General features: G+C 37.6%; 1 protein-coding gene across 1 annotated transcript; it reads left to right on the plus strand.

Annotated features, from left to right (window-relative positions):
- Positions 1-11,575: 11,575 nt before the first annotated feature.
- On the plus strand, positions 11,576-12,520 carry LOC308258007 (olfactory receptor 5B12; the record flags this gene model as incomplete). The annotated part of the gene is made up of 1 exon (XM_080688237.1): positions 11,576-12,520. The coding sequence occupies one exon, from the start codon at positions 11,576-11,578 to the stop codon at positions 12,518-12,520; it is 945 nt and encodes a 314-aa protein (XP_080544363.1).
- Positions 12,521-16,641: the final 4,121 nt, after the last annotated feature.

The following is a 16,641-nucleotide window of genomic DNA, read 5'->3' on the forward strand; positions in this document are numbered from 1 at the left end:
GTTGTAGCAGATACTGTATCCAGAATCCATTTTCCTTCTTCAAAACATTGACTTCTTTGGAGAATGATCTCCTAATCATTGTGTAGGTGGAAGAATAACTCCACATGCCCACCTAAGTCTATGGAAACTCAGGCAAGGAGAGCCTTTTCTTTCCTGCACCCTCTAGAGAAATGGGTAGAGGGACATAGAGGGGCAGGCATGAGTCATAAGCTATGCCAATAACAAGTTCTCACTTCCCCAGGTTTGAATCTGAAGCAATGACAACATGAGGACTTGGAGCTCATTTGTCTCAGAGATTGGATTCTGGTTGGGCCATCCTGATAGTTTCTTTGCTGCTGACTTCTGCTTCTTCACCCTCTGGAATGCCCTGGGTTCTTACCTTTTGCCCAGTTTCCCTTTGATTCTGTGAACCTACTGATATCCTTTCAATTACCTCCTGTTTTTTTTCTTTACATTAGCCTGAGTTGGTCTCTGTAATAAAATGTAACTGATTTATCTACTACATGAGAGTTACTCCTTCAAGAACTGTGTAGTGAACAAGTGATAAGTCCCTGTCCTCTAAAAAATTGAAAAATAGAGTGACATGTAAAATGCTAAAACAATAGGATTTAAAAACTCTCAATAACACAAGAGGCATCTGTAAGGATTTCAACTAGCAAATTTGTATGAAAATTAATAATGCAGGAAAAGCATTGTCACAAAATTTATCTTACCAGCAGAAAGGGAAGTCATTACCAAGTCATCCATTTTATAATCATTTTTTCTTGCTAACAATGCTGATAAAGACCTGGAATTATTGGTACATAGAAATGAGAGAGATCTTAGGGCTATGTTTGTTCCACCGTTGCTTGTTACAGACAAGGAAGTTGAGGCTTGGGGAGGGGAAGTGGCCTCTGAGGGTCTTTCATCCAGGAAGTGGCCCAGCAGATCATGTGCCGTATTCCACCACTGCAGACCATACCACACACCCCACAGCTGCCCTGGCTGCTGGCCACAACCCATTTCGTGCTTGCTTCTCCCTGGATATTTTTGATAGAGTCACCCTTTGTTTTTATAAACACTTTACTCATTCTCTCCTCAAATAATGATCACTTTATACCTGAATGACATGTTGGCCTGTTCACAGCTGGAGAGCCAATGTATTGCCTATCAAGTTAATTGCAGCAATCTCTTTTCTTTAGGTTTCCTGTTAGCTAATCTTAACACTCTCCTTCTTCAATTTCAATTTCATATGTCAATAATAATGTTTCCCGCAGTGGATGCCATGAGCTGCCTGGACCTCATAGCTGAACTTCCTCCAGGAATTGCCTTCCGCTGAAGGGAGTCTCCTCACCCAAGGTAACTATCACTTCCTGGAACATAGTAGGTGCTCAATGATTCTCACTGAGTGAATGAACGATTAAACATTCAACGAATGGGAATTATAATATTATTGAGTACCTTTATCATGCCAGATATGTTTGCTATATCATAATGTACATTATTTCTTTAAAATTCATGATAAAACTGTGAGGGATGAGTTAAGTTTCATATTTTACAGATGGTGAAACTGAGGCTCAGATACACAGGTGCTAAGTGGTAGAACCAGGACTTTATTCTATTTTCTGGCTCTCCCATGCCTTCTACTGTATCTTGATTGCTCTCCTCCACCTTCTATTTCTCAGGTGAGGAAACTGAGGCACAAAAACCTTACATAGCTCTTTCCAAGTCATATTACTAGAGAGTGGCAGTGCAGAGGCTAAACCCAGGTTTTCTATCTCCCACTTCACAACATCAGATAGTTCTTCTTTGCAGCATCTCTAGGACTCCAGCTGCCTTTCCCAAACATGGTTGGTGGAGTGGCATTCTCACTTAGATTAAAATAAAAAAAACTTTTCACTAAGTATGAAACTAAAATGTAGGCCACCTGTCCATGTGATTGCATTTCATAACTCAGCTGAAAGTAGCTCTCAGCTTGCTTGGTCTGTTTATAACATATTAAAAGCTCATATTCAAAGTCACTCACCTCTTGGATTAATGTTAAGATTATGGCTTTCCAGGTTTCTTTCTCTCTCTGGCTCTCTCTCACTCAGCAGGGAGTGGATTATGCTTGCCCACATTATTTTCCACATGAATTACTGAGTGCTTATTTTCAAAGATGAATTTCATGACCCTATTCTCTTTGCTGTCCCTGCAGAATTCATTTTGGAAGGCACAAAACAAGTGGTTAAGGGCGTAGGCTCTAGAGCCAGATGGGGGTTAAGGCTGTGTCTTCTTGAGCAAAGCATGGAACCTTTGTCTTAATTTCCTCATCATTGAAATGGAGACAAAAAGTACCTATTTCCTGGCATTGTTATGAGGATTAAAACAAAATAATTCATCACCAGTGTTTAACTCAGTTCCCAACACAGAAAGAGTGCACATATAAGATAACTAAAAATGCCCTAACCAGTTTGGCACAGTGGATAGAGTGTCAGCCTACAAACTGAAGGGTCCAGGGTTCAATTCTGGTCAAGGGCATGCACCACTGTTGCAGGCTCCACCCCAGCCCTGCGGAAGGCAACCAATCCGTGTGTCTCTCTCATATCAATGTATCTCTCTCTGTTTCTCCCCCTCCCTTCCACTTTCTCTAAAAAAAAATCAATGGAAAAATATCCTCCAGTGAGGATTAACAACAATAAAAAATAACTAAAACCAAAAAATCAACAAAAAAGAATCACCACCACCTAGCATGAATACCTTGCCCCAATTTGCCTGGGACTTTCTGGATTTAGCACCAAAAGTCCCAAGTACCAGGAAATCTCTCAGTCCTGGGTAAATGGGAATGGTTGGTTACTCTATTCTCCACTAATGAAACAAACAATAGGTTCTGAGTTATTCATTTATTCACAAAGTATTTACTAATAACTGATGCATTTCAGACATTTTGAAGGTATTTGGAAGGTAAGCATGACAAAGTGTTCTCATAGACTGCTCAGGCTAAGAGAAAGAATCATGAAATTGAGAAAATTATAAATGATCTCCTGAAAGTTGGCATGAACTGTGTAACTCTGAAAGGCATTGCTCCTGGGGGGTGGGGAGGGGGGTGGGGGGGGACAGGGAGGAGGTACATTTGGAATTTCATGGATTACAAACTTCTGTCTACTAGGAAATTCTTTTCCCCAAACACTAATGCTGTGGGGAGTTCATAGGTTTACAAAGGAAAAAGCGTTTCCTTGAGCAATTTACAGTTAAACAGCTTTCTCTACTGCAATACTTCCCAGCATCTTTAATCGGCTAATGGGCATTTGACTCTAGGATGTCTTAAACATTGTTTCCAAACTTTAAAAAGTTTTTGATATCACAGAATTATTTTTAGGACTTATAAAATGATGCCAGTGTCCCACAGAGCTTTGATAGAAAGGGAATCTAGGTGGTACCTGGCATTAAATACAAACTAGGAAGGAAGGCACTAAATCCCAGATTGTCATAAATAGAGCAGCCAGGCTTTAGCCATAATCACCCAAGCTGTGGTTCTTAACCTTTCTCATTGTGGTTGTTCAGGAACTTCCTTTCAAAATTTGATGAGCACGTAAGGGCACAGAGGATAAAGGACACCAATCCAGAGGTTTGAGCTTTGCAGAGCATACTGGAGAGATGCTATATCTTCTTAGGAATTAAAAAATCTTGTTCTCTAAGAGAATTTTGAGCCTTCATATCAGCAGGGATGCTGGAAAAAAAACAACCCTGCAAAGATGGAAATAAATTCTGATACTGAAAAGAAATATTTGACTGTTGACTAGCACAAAGTATGAATGCACAAAGGCAGTACTTAGACAAAATACTAGTCATCACTTTGACCTATTGAGTGCTTGCTATTGTATAATTACTTTATTTAATCAGAAGGGTAGTTTATTATGAAGCTTAGGCTGCGGCTTCTTGCCATCAGACTTCCCAGTTTTAAATATTGTTTTATCATTTTCAGGTGATGCAACACTAGGGAAATTACTAAAATCTCTTAGTATTAGAATTCCCACCTATAAAGTGGCAATCATAATAGTAATGTTTTTGATAAGGTTTGTAGAGGTTACCTGACATAATTCTTACAACCTAATGCCTAGCTCATATTAAAACTTAGTAAATATGAGCTATCATTACTAATATTATTGTTTGGTGATTATTACCATTATTATTTTTATTTCACAGAAATAACTGAGGACAAGTGGTCTGTAGAAGTTTAAGCCTACTAATCACACTCATCTCAGAGAATTAGTTAATATAATCTGATGCAGTGAGTCCAATTGTTTATGCAACCTTTCTACTTGGAAGGCCAAAAGGAATCTCAAACTCCTCATGACTAACCAGCAATGGTCTCTGTTGTTCTTTCCCATACATCTATTTCTTCTACACCATGGCTTACATCACTACACCAGAAGTCATCAATATTCCTTCTTTCTCTAATGTTCCATATTTGATATAAGAAAATCCAGAAATATATCTAGAATTGGATAGTTTCTCATTACTTCTCTCACTACCACCCTGAAACATGACTCAGGAAATAAATGAATTCTTACTTGGAATAGCTGGACTGGCCACTACCTAGAAGAGAAATATTGTGTGAAAAATTGGGGGAACGTATAGAAGAAATAGAGTGGAAGGAATTTGGGTTAGAAGCAAATGAAAATAGTGAGTATATAGGATGTTAAACTTCATACTTATCTGCAATCTACTACAACATCCACCCCTCTAATTCAGGTGTGGCCAGCTGGGGAGAGACCGTGGGAGGTTGGCTCCAGGGCATGTCTGGCCTTTCTTGCCCAGTCCTGCCCCACCGGCCACCTTCTAATTAATTTCCTTTCAATGTGCATGAGTCCACGCACTGGGCACTAGTTCTATACATAAACATACACAAGGCATTTTGTTCTGCATGGAATCATGTACTTCTCGTCCCCTATGTCCCCCGTCACTCATTCAGTGCTTCGTCCCCCAATATCCCCTGTCACTCATTCAGTGCTTCGTCCCCCAATATCCCCCGTCACTCATTCAGCTGTTTAGTTGTTTAGTGTCTGTCCTCTCTATTAGACTTAAGCACCCTGAATACAAAAATTCTGGGTTTCGTTGTTGTTGTTGTTGTTGTTGTTGTGTGTGTGTGTGTGTGTGTGTGTGTGTGTGTGTGTGTGTGTGTGTATTCTCAGGACTCATTATTATGGCTTAAACATTTTTGGGATTGATCAAGAGTTGAACGAATTGATATTTCTTCTCAGTGGTACAAATATTTACAATAAATTAAATGAAGCACTAATTCTTGGACTCCAGTTGTCTTGTTTAATGGCATAGCCCTCATCTCCATCCTCCAACATTTATGTCAAACTAGAGGCCCGGTGCACAAATTCGTGCACTGGTGGGGTCTGGCCGGCCCATCCCGATTGGGGCCAGCCAGCTGGGGGAGGAGGGGTTTAGAGAGGTTGGCTGACTGGCTCTGCCCCCGATCAGGGGGGGCCTATCAGGGTCAGGGCTGGCCAGTTGGGGGCTGCCCCCAATCAGGGTGGGGGACCTATTGGGGGCCAGGCTTACGGGGGGGAGGCGTGGGAGGTTGGCCAGCTGGCCCCATCTCCAATCGGGCCAGTTGGCCAGCTGCAGTGCACGTCATAGTGACCGTTCTTTCTGGTCGTTCTGGTTGTTCGGTTGCTTGGCTTTTATATATATTGATTGCAGCCCTGGAGGTCATGCTGTGGCTTGCTTTGTTCATTATTAAAGAGAAAGTTGCAAATAGTGCAAATGAACCCATGATATCCCTCAACAATCAAAGCTGGATCCCCATAGACACATTAATCACTTGTTCCCCAGTTAAGTGAGATAAAGAGTTTTGTAACTCTCTTAGGGTATCGTCCCCTGAGAGTTCCATGACTATATAACTTCCTTCTGGTTTTTATTCCTTAATCTTTCAAGACCTACTTAACTCCATTTGGCAGCCTAAGAACCAGAGCTCCTTTAGCCATTCATTTATTCATCTAATTTTTAAATAGTGGTGTAGTAGCCATAATGACCTTCCCCCATAATGATCTTGTGATAGTTCTAAGAACAAGAAGCAATGTCAAAGGAAAACAACTGCAAATAATAGTGATAATGAGTGTGATTATGATGGACACCCTTGCCCAAGTGTAAGGCATTTTAGGGAAGTCCTTACTTTCTTACATAGCAGCAGTATTCAGAGAGGGTGTTATTGAGCTGCCTTTTTATTATCTCCATTTTATACATGAACATATCAAGACTCAAACAGGTGAAGTGATTTACCTAAGAAAAATGAGCAGCAGATTCAGGATTAGACCTCTTGTTAGCTGATTCCAAAGAAAAATAGCATTTTTTTTTCCTTCAGTTTCTCCCTGCCTCTAGAGAACTTTAAACACTTTGGCCAAACACTAATGAAGAACATCCCAAAAGAATGTTACTTTTATCACAGACTGAACTTCTGATTTAAGATTCACTCATATATGAAGATGCTGAACTTGTATGATGTATTTTTCAGGGAATAAGGTAAACCTATATATCTACTAGATCAAGTCTGCTGTCTGCATAAATTTGTATGGATGAAGGTAATCAAGAAAATGCATCAAAAAGTAATTTGTCCTTTGATTTATTTAAAGATTGTGCTTGAATGTTTTGAATATTTCTTTTTTAAAACTTTGCTTTTCTTTTTAAAAATATATATATATTTTTTTATTTCAGAGAGGAAGGGAGAGGGAAAAAGAGATGAAAACATCAATGATGGGAGAGAATCATTGAATGGCAGCCTCCTGCACACTCCACAATGGGGATCCAGCCTGAAACCCAGGCATATGCCCTGACTAGGAATCAAACCATAACCTCCTGGTTCATAAATCTATGCTCAACCACTGAGCCATGCCAGCTGGGCCAAACTTTACTACTTTTCTTGTTGACACTATTACAGATGCTCCCATTTCCCCCACCTCTCCCCAGCCCCCATCCCCTTCCCTCTGGCCATCATATAGCCTCAACATTGTAGAGATCCTATTAGAACATGTATGTTTATCATGTGACATAGAGGAAAAGCACATAAGGATTTAAGTCTCTGCTAAGTGTAAGCTGATTTAAATTAGTTTAATTTCAGTTTTCTCTTTCAGGGAGTGTGGTGATACAGTATTAGTTATTTTGACTAATCCCAGAATTGCTGAGAAAATCAAATGGAGTATCAATATAAAATTTTCTTGTAATCTTGGAACAAATATAATATTTAAAAAGAGAGAAAAGAAATGGAGAATAATAATCAGAGAAAAATCAGTCTTAGGAATCAGTCATAAAATGCACTAAAATGAAGATCGGTGAAATTACTTAAGACTTAACTAATTATGGAAATAGATCTGATCTCAAGTTCTACTTTGCCATTAAAGAGTTATCTGGGGTTGGGCACTCAATTTATTAACTATTACATGGGCTGACTGGTGGATTACAGTGTAAATGAGATAAACTACCATTCCACAGTCTAAGCAAATGAGAAAACAATGCTCTCTCTTGGGAATGGAAAATTGAACTAGCTCATAATATTCATCAGTTTATATAACTGTCTCAGTCCACTAATTATCCTGAGGTCAGGGACTGTATCTTGCTTGTGCATCTCAGCAGGCCTGGAAATCAGCACACAGCTTGGTGCACTATAGGGACTTGGTATTGAAGGAGTGAATGAAGGCATGGACAGCATCCAGCACTTTATGTGGCTTACCAGTTGGTGTTACTAGTTATGTTCTTTTTTAACTATTTGAGGATTTTTGAGGTTTGAAGTGGGTTGTAAACATTTGTGGATCCAGTTCTTGTTATTCAACTAAGATCCACAAAATCACACAACCATTTGATTCCCACTTTGGGCTTTTTAATTATTCATATTGACTTCCAATGAGAGATTGACTTAATCAGTTAATCAACCAGTCAACTAAATGAGTTACTTTGTTGTGCCCAGTTTAGGTTAAATGTAAAAAGTTTAAGGCAATATTTCTTCTTGATAAAGAGCCAAGATTTAGATTCAAAGTAACTTGGCTTCAAATTCCAGCTCTGCAACTTTCTTCAGCCTTAAGCGAGTAACTAAATGTAGGCAATCTTCAGTTTCCATGCCTGTGAATTGGGGATAATATCTCACATGTGTGAGGATTAATTGAGGTAAAGTAGCACAGTCTCTAGTTTGTTGATGGGAGCATACAAATGCTCAATATCTATTGCAGCTTGAGTCATTATGAATCATGACTTCCACTCACACAAAAGAATAACAAAATTAAAATTTTTTTAGAGTAACAAAGGGATAAATTCCACTGATTATAATGACATAATTGTATTTAAAAAGAAAGGATTGGGGGGAACTTCAAGAAAGTTTTGGAATTTGTGTTATTCTGTGAAGAACACATGAGATTTACATTGGGGGCAGAGAGCATGTTGTCAGAAAGATTGCATTTTTTAGTTTTTACTGGGCACCAACTAGACATAAGAAGATTCCATCTGTGGAGCAAAAAATGATAAGAGATCAATAAATGCCTCAAAGAACCATTACAATTCTTAATTTCTTTTCAAGACAAAACAAACTTTAACTTTCTTTTTTGGTGTGGGATTAAAATCTAAATCTAACATTTCACATGTAGAGAAGAAAGTTGATAAAAAGTTTTGAAATTATTCTTAGCACATTGTTATTTACCCCAGAATTTGAGAAATCTGTATCTGTGCTATTGATTTAAATTGGCGTTTTGTTTTGTTTTGTTTTGTTGTTGTTTTGTTGTTGTTGTTTTTTTAAGGAACCAAGAGAATATCCTACTTCCCCTGCTCTGTGTAAGTAGCCCTCATACCTCTAATAGCAGGAGTGAGCTCTGCCCGGAATTCTCCATGCTTCTGTCATGACCTTCGTCTATTTAATCACCTTTCCAACCCTACCCTTACCTTGAGAACCATAGGACTAATCTCATCATTATAGTTAATACTATGTCACTAGCATGAAGCTGAGGATTGTTATACAAGCCCTCAACTCCAACAAAATAATACTTACACATCTCTGTATATCCCTTTTACTGACCTTGGCTTCCACTCCTGCTCAACCCCTGAAATCATCTTGCTGTGCTCTTTGGAATTTATAGTCAGTCATCAACATAATCCAACACGTTCTTAATGTTTTTCCTGAAAGTCCCTTTTACCTGCTTGGTCTAAATGAAGTCTGTGTCCTTGGATGGAGCTTCCCTGTGGCCACCTCAAGTGCTGGCAACTTTCTTTCCTATATCCCCCTTATCACCAATCTCCTCATCTTTTTGACCCTGTAACATTAGAATACTCTGATTTTTGTCTGTCTAAACTCTTGCCTTTGGTAGTATTGTTTAATCTTGTGGATTTAATATTACATATATGTGCATTGAACTATTAGAAGTTACCAACATAGTTCAAATTAATGAATCTGTTGTAGCCAGTTCTCATCTCTAAACTCCAGATTGCATATCTAATTGTTTATGCAATACTTCTACATGAATATCCAAAAGGGATCTCAAACTCGATGAAATTATCTCTCCCCCCGCAGCCTTTTCCCAAACATCTGCTTCTCTTACACTATTCTGTATATCGCTATACAAAAATTGGAGACTGCATTGACCCCGCTCTATCTCTCATGCCCCTTTTTCAATATATCAGGAAATTAAGTTACCTCTCCTTTTGAAATATATCCCAAAGTGGATAATTTTTCATTATCTCTCACACCTATCATTTTGGTCCCAGAAATCATCATCTCTTACCTAGAATGACAATAGAATGACAATGACCTAATTTTCTAGCACCTTTCATTCTTATCCTGCTAAATTTAATTATCGACAGATCTAATATAGTGATCCTTTTCAATAAGAAGTCCATTTTGTCACCTATGGTCCAAATCCTATAATGCTTTCCAATATCACTCAGAATAAAAGTCTAATAACTTAAAAAGTAATTTATTAAGTTCTTACTTCACCCCACTGTACCTCTCTGACCTAATCTCCTCTTTGCACTGCAGCCATAATGTTTTCTTGCTGTCCTTGAACAATCTTGGCATGTTCAAACCCCAGCAACCTTGTATTTCCTATTCCTTCTGCCTTAAATATTCTTCCCCAAAGCTCAAGCCTGCTCCCCTGCTTCCTTTAGGTATTTGCTCAAAAGTTTCTTTTTATGGATGAGTCTCTCCTAGACCACCATGTTTAAAATTATATACCTACCTATCTCTAAATTTACCCATCTCCCACTTAGCTTTTGAAAAAATGTCCAAATATACTATATATTTTCCTATTGATTTTATTCTACATCTGCCTCCATTTTCAAAAGAGAAAATACTGTTTTTCCTTTTATTTTCAGTGTATATGGCAGTATCTTGCTTATAGTAGCCACTCAACTAGATTTTTTAATGAAATGCATCATTGGACCAAATATATTAGTACTGCAGTATAATTAATCTTTTAAGGGTTTTTAATCTCTAAATTACATAGCTAAAATTTTTAAATAGATAAAATTATCAGACTTCATTTTGAAATTATTCTTGATTTAAAAAAATAAATAGAGATTCCATGATAGGCTTTTATATAGGCTTCAAAACATTTCCTTACATAGTTTATAACATCAGCAATAATGTCTAAAAATTGTTATTGTTTTTATCTGTGATGGCAAGTAGCAGGAGTGATGTTATCAAAACGTTGGTTTTGCCCTTATCTGGAAGTTCCATCTTATATTACCCACTTCTCTTATACCAAGTAGATCTAGCGCTCTGTCTAAGTCATAATATTTAACAACTTACATAGTTCCAGTTTTCATGATCAACCCAATTTGATAGGGAAAATGTTGCACATTGCCCAAGTTCATTGATTATGTACATAGTGGAGGTGGGATTTTCATATTTTAACATAGCTTTTACATGGTCCCCAGATCAGAGACATCTGAATGCAGAAGTTTAAAATAGTACTAGTGTAATGAAAGTTAAAAACTATTATTTTCTAGATGTTTTTATTTCTTGCACATGAATTTCTATAGTCTTCTTATTATTTGATAAATTACACATTCTGTATACTGTACTATATTGAGAGCATTTTAGGCTAAGGACATGTTTTCTTTAACTCTTTCCCTATCATATATCACTGTTGTTGATACAATGGAAAAGACAAAAAAAAAAAGGCCAGTTGAAGTAAAATTAATTCAATTTCACATTAATTTTATGAAGTTATTCTAATTTAATATAAAGAATAATTTGTGGTTGTTCTGTAAACTTTGAATTGGGAGTCTGTGCTCCTTCCATGAGCAACTATAATCATATAACATTGCAGATGCCCTTTCTTTTCTTCTCTTTATCTTAATTCAGTCTTGTATGAAGTTAAGAGATTAGGATATATTATCTCTAAATCCTTCTACCTGGATATTCTATGATCTATCAATAATTTACAACTGCATTTTATTGTCATAGCCATGCTTTAGATCTACAGACTGGAAACATGCTGTTGCAATAGTGAAGTGAGCCACAGAGTGGACATGCTGGTTGATTTCAGCAGAGTCTTATCTCCATTTGTCATTCTGATTCTGTTTTCTCATTGCTACAGGGCAGCCACATAAATCTCAATTGATCCTCATGGAAAACAGTACCGAGGTGACTGAGTTCATTCTTGTGGGGCTAACAGATGACCCGAAACTGCAGATCCCACTCTTCATAGTCTTTTCCCTCATCTACATCATCACTCTGCTTGGGAACTTGGGGATGATTGAACTGATCCTGTTGGACTCTCGTCTCCACAAACCCATGTACTTTTTCCTCAGTAATCTCTCCCTGGTAGACTTTGGTTATTCCTCAGCTGTCACTCCCAAAGTGATGTCAGGATTCCTCACAGGAGAAAAAATAATCAACTACAATGCTTGTGCCACCCAGTTCTTTTTCTTTGCAGCTTTCATCACTGTAGAAAATTTTCTCTTGGCCTCCATGGCCTATGACCGCTACGCAGCAGTGTGCAAACCCCTGCATTACACCACCACCATGACGACAGGTGTGTGTGCACGCCTGGTCATAGGCTCCTACATCTGTGGTTTCCTGAATGCCTCCATCCACACTGGGGACATGTTCAGGCTCTCCTTCTGTAAGTCCAATGTGATTGATCATTTTTTCTGCGATGCTCCTCCTCTTTTGGCTCTCTCATGTTCAGACAACTATATCACTGAGATGGTTGTTTTTTTGGTGGTTGGTTTCAATGTCCTCTTTTCTGTCCTGACCATCTTGTTCTCCTACCTGTTGATATTTATCACCATCCTGAGAATGCACTCATCTGAGGGCCGCCAAAAGGCCTTTTCCACCTGCGCTTCCCACCTCACTGCAGTCTCCATCTTCTATGGGACTGTCATCTTCATGTATTTACAGCCCAGCTCCAGTCATTCCATGGACACAGACAAGGTGGCCTCTGTGTTCTATACCATGGTCATCCCCATGCTGAACCCTCTGGTCTACAGCCTGAGGAACAAAGAGGTCAAGAGTGCCTTTAAAAAGGCTGTAGGAAAGGCAAAGTCCTCTATAGGATTCATAGTTTAATTATATAGAATCAACAGTAAGACAGTTTCATACAGTTCAGATCTATCTGGATAAAATATTTACCTTTCTGGCCACCAAATTCCAAATTCCTTGTAGTAATTTCTCCAACAATTACATCTCCAAAGCAAATGTCTTTTTTTTAATTTATTAAATTGATTGGGGTGACATTGGTCAACATGATCAAAGGTTTCAGGTGCGGGTTTCTATGTTACAAGATCTGTATATTGCACCATCTATCTACCACCCAAAGTAAAATCTTCTCCTGTCACCTTATATTAGGACCCCCTTTTCCTCCCATCCCCTTCCCTCTGGCAACTACCACACTGCTGTTTGTGTTCATGAGTGTCAGTTTTATACCCTACATATGAATGAAATCCTATGCTTAGTTTTTTCTTTTTTAAAAAAAATATATTTTATTGATATTTCACAGAGAGGAAGGGAGAGGGATAGAGAGCTAGAAACATCGATGAGAGAGAAACATCGATCAGCTGCCTCCTGCACACCTTCCACTGAGGATGTGCCCGCAACCAAGGTACATGCCCTTGACCGGAATCGAACCCAGGACCCTTCAGTCCGCAGGCCGACGCTCTATCCACTGAGCCAAACCAGTTTCGGCTGCTTAGTTTTTTCTGACAGTCTTATTTCATTTAGCATAATGCAAAAGTCTTAAAAATATGACACCTAGGAATAATAGGTTAAGAAGACTAATCCATGAATATACAATTCTTATTTTTAAAATATTTTAAATAAATATGTTCACTCCCACTCCCACATGAACATGTACACTAATGTGTATGTATAAGTGTATGCACACACAAGCATCATTTATGAGAAATTCATGAAACTCACATACCTATGAAGGAGAAATTAATTAAGATGTACATGAGATAAGTCCATTGTTATAGTAGTATTTAAAACAATTATTTTTGTGTCTGAGAACACATTCTTTTTTTAACTGTTGACATTATTACATATGTCCCCTTCTCTCCAGCCTTTGCCCACCTCTACCCAGCCCCTGCCCCCTCTTCCCTCTGGCCCTCACATATGTGTCTATGGGTTATGCCTATAGGTTCTGTGACTAATCTCTTTCACCTTCCTTCATCCAGTCCTCCCATCCCATATTAATATAAATATTTGACTTAGTAAAAATATATGTTATATATCCTGTGTTTGTTTTTTAAATTATATTTCACTTTATCTTTTACATATAAAAAGCAATTGATTTTATATTTTTATTAATCTTATAAAATACTTCCTTGAGCATATATTTATTATTTTTTGTAATGAAAATGCATGTCTTTACACAGGCATTCCCTTTCCTAGCCAAATTTCCATATTAATAAGTCATATCTTCATGCTACCTGACTTCAAATTATACTACAGAACTATGATAATCAAAACAGCATGGTATTGGCAGAGGAACAGGCACACAGATGAATGGAACAGAATAGAGAGGCCAGCTATAAAACCACATGTATATAAACAGATAATTTTTGAAAAAGTATCCAGTAACACACAGTGGAGTAAAGATAGTCTCTTCAACAAATGATGCTGGGGAAACTGGAAAGCCATATGCAAATAGACAAAACTGGATTACAGTTTGTTTCCATGTACAAAAATTAATTCACAATAGATCAAAGACCTAAATATAAGAATTGAAACAATAAGATTGAAGAAAATATAGGTACCAAACTATGGACCTTGGTCATAGAGAATTTTTTGTGAACTTCACCTCAAAGACAAGGGAACTAAAGGCAAAAATAAATGGATGTGACTATATCAAACTAAAAAGCTCCTGCACAGCAAAAGAAACTAACAATAAAACAAAGAGGCAGCCAACCAGATAGGAGATGATATTTGCAAACAGTAGCTCCAACAAAGGTTTAATTTCCAAAATATATAAAGAACTCATAAAACTCAACACCAAACAATCAACCCAATCAAAAAGTGGGCAGAGGACCTGGAAATACACCTCTCCGAAGAAGACATACAAACAGCCAATAGATATATGAAAAAATGTTCAACCTTATTGGCAATTAAGGAAATGCAAATAAAAACTATGAGATACCACTTCAAAACTGTTAGAGTGGCCATTATCAACAAGACAAGAAAGAACAAGTATTGAAGAGGTTGTGGAAAAAGGAAACCCTCATTCACTGCTGGTGTGAATATAGACTGGTACAACCACTATGGAAAGCAGTCTGGTGATTCCTCAAAAAATTGAGAATAGAGCTACCATATAACCTAGCAATCCCTCTTCTGGGTATATACCCCAAAACCTCAAAATCATATATTCACAAAAATATGCACCCTTATGTACATGGCAGAATTATTCACGGAGGCCAAGACATGGAAACAACCAAAATGTCTTGCAATAGAGGATTGGATAAAGAAGATGTGGTACTTATACACAATGAAATACTACTAAGCTATAATAGTGTCTGAAAGGCTGAAATAGTGTCATTTGCAATAACATGGATGGACCTTGAGAACATTATACTAACTAAAATAAGTCAGTCAGGAAAAGCTAAGAACATATGACTTCACTCATATGTGGGATATAAAACTGAAACTCATCAACACAAACAGCAGTGTGGTAGTAGCCAGAGGAAAGGGGATGGAGGGAAAATGGGATCCTACTATAAGGTGATAGAAGATTTGACTTTGGGTGGTGGACACATGGTGCAATATACAGATCTTGGAACATAAAAACCCACACCTGAAACCTATATGTTCATGTTGACTAATGTCACCCCAATAAATCTAATAATAAAAATTAGGTCACATCTAAAAATAATGTTTATATGACAATTTTATTTTTTATTTTTTAATATATTTTTATTGTTGATAGTAAAAATATATTAAAAAATAAAAAAAATATTTCTCCCCTTTACCCCCCTCTTCCCAGCCCCTATCCACCTCACCAGGTCTTCACTACCCTATTGCCTGTGTCCATGGGTTATACATATAAGTATGTAAGTTCTTTGGTTTATCTCTTCTCGTCACCCCAACCCCACAATAAGGTATGTGACAATTTTAATAAAGGAAACATATTACAAAATAGGGGGAAAAGGAATGATAAAAGCATATTTTAATTCATTTAAATAAAAATGTAATATTTAATTTTTAAAGTTTAATTACCAAAAAGACAATAGTAATAACTTATTTGTATATAAATTTGTTAATATACAGTATACATATCTGCTCATATTTTGAACCTCACTATGATAAAATTTGAATCTATATGTATATCCATTTCTTTCCTCAGATTTGAGAATTTTTTGACCATTTATTTTTTCAAATATTCTTTCTGGCCCTTTCTCTCTCTCCTTTTTTGGACTGCCATTATGCATATGTTAATACTTTTTTTAAAAAATAAATCTTTATTCAGATTATTACAATTGTTTCTCCTTTTTCCCCCCATAGCTCCCCTCCACCTGGTTCCCACCCCACCTTCTGCCCTTACCTCCCCCCCACTGTCCTCATCCATGGGTGTATGATTTTTGTCCAGTCTCTTCCTGAACCCCCCCATACCCCTTTCCCCCTGAGAATTATCAGTCCACTCCCTTTCTATGCCCCTGATTCTATTATATTCACCAGATTATTCTGTTCCTCAGGTTTTTAATTCACTTGATTTTTAGGTTCACTTGTTGATAGATATGTATTTGTTGTTCATAATTTTTATCTTTACTTTTTTCTTCTTCCTCTTCTTTAAGAATACCTTTCAGCATTTCATATAATACTGGTTTGGTGGTGATGAACTCCTTTAGCTTTTTCTTATCTGTGAAGCTCTTTATCTGCCTTTCAATTCTGAATGATAGCTTTGCTGGGTAGAGTAATCTTGGTTGTAGGTTCTTGCTATTCATCACATTGAAAATTTCTTGCCACTCCCGTCTGGCCTGCATAGTTTCTGTTGAAAAGTCAGCTGACAGTCGTATGGGTGCTCCCTTGTAGGTAACTAACTGTTTTTCTCTTGCTGCTTTTAATATTCTCTCTTTGTCTTTTGCTCTTGGCATTTTAATTATGATGTGTCTTGGTGTGGTCCTCTTTGGATTCCTTTTGTTTGGGGTTCTGTGTGCTTCCTGGACTTGTAAGTCTATTTCTTTCACCAGGTGGGGGAA

The sequence above is a fragment of the Plecotus auritus genome (assembly GCF_963455305.1).
Source record: "Plecotus auritus genome assembly, chromosome: 9".
NCBI lineage: Eukaryota > Metazoa > Chordata > Mammalia > Chiroptera > Vespertilionidae > Plecotus > Plecotus auritus.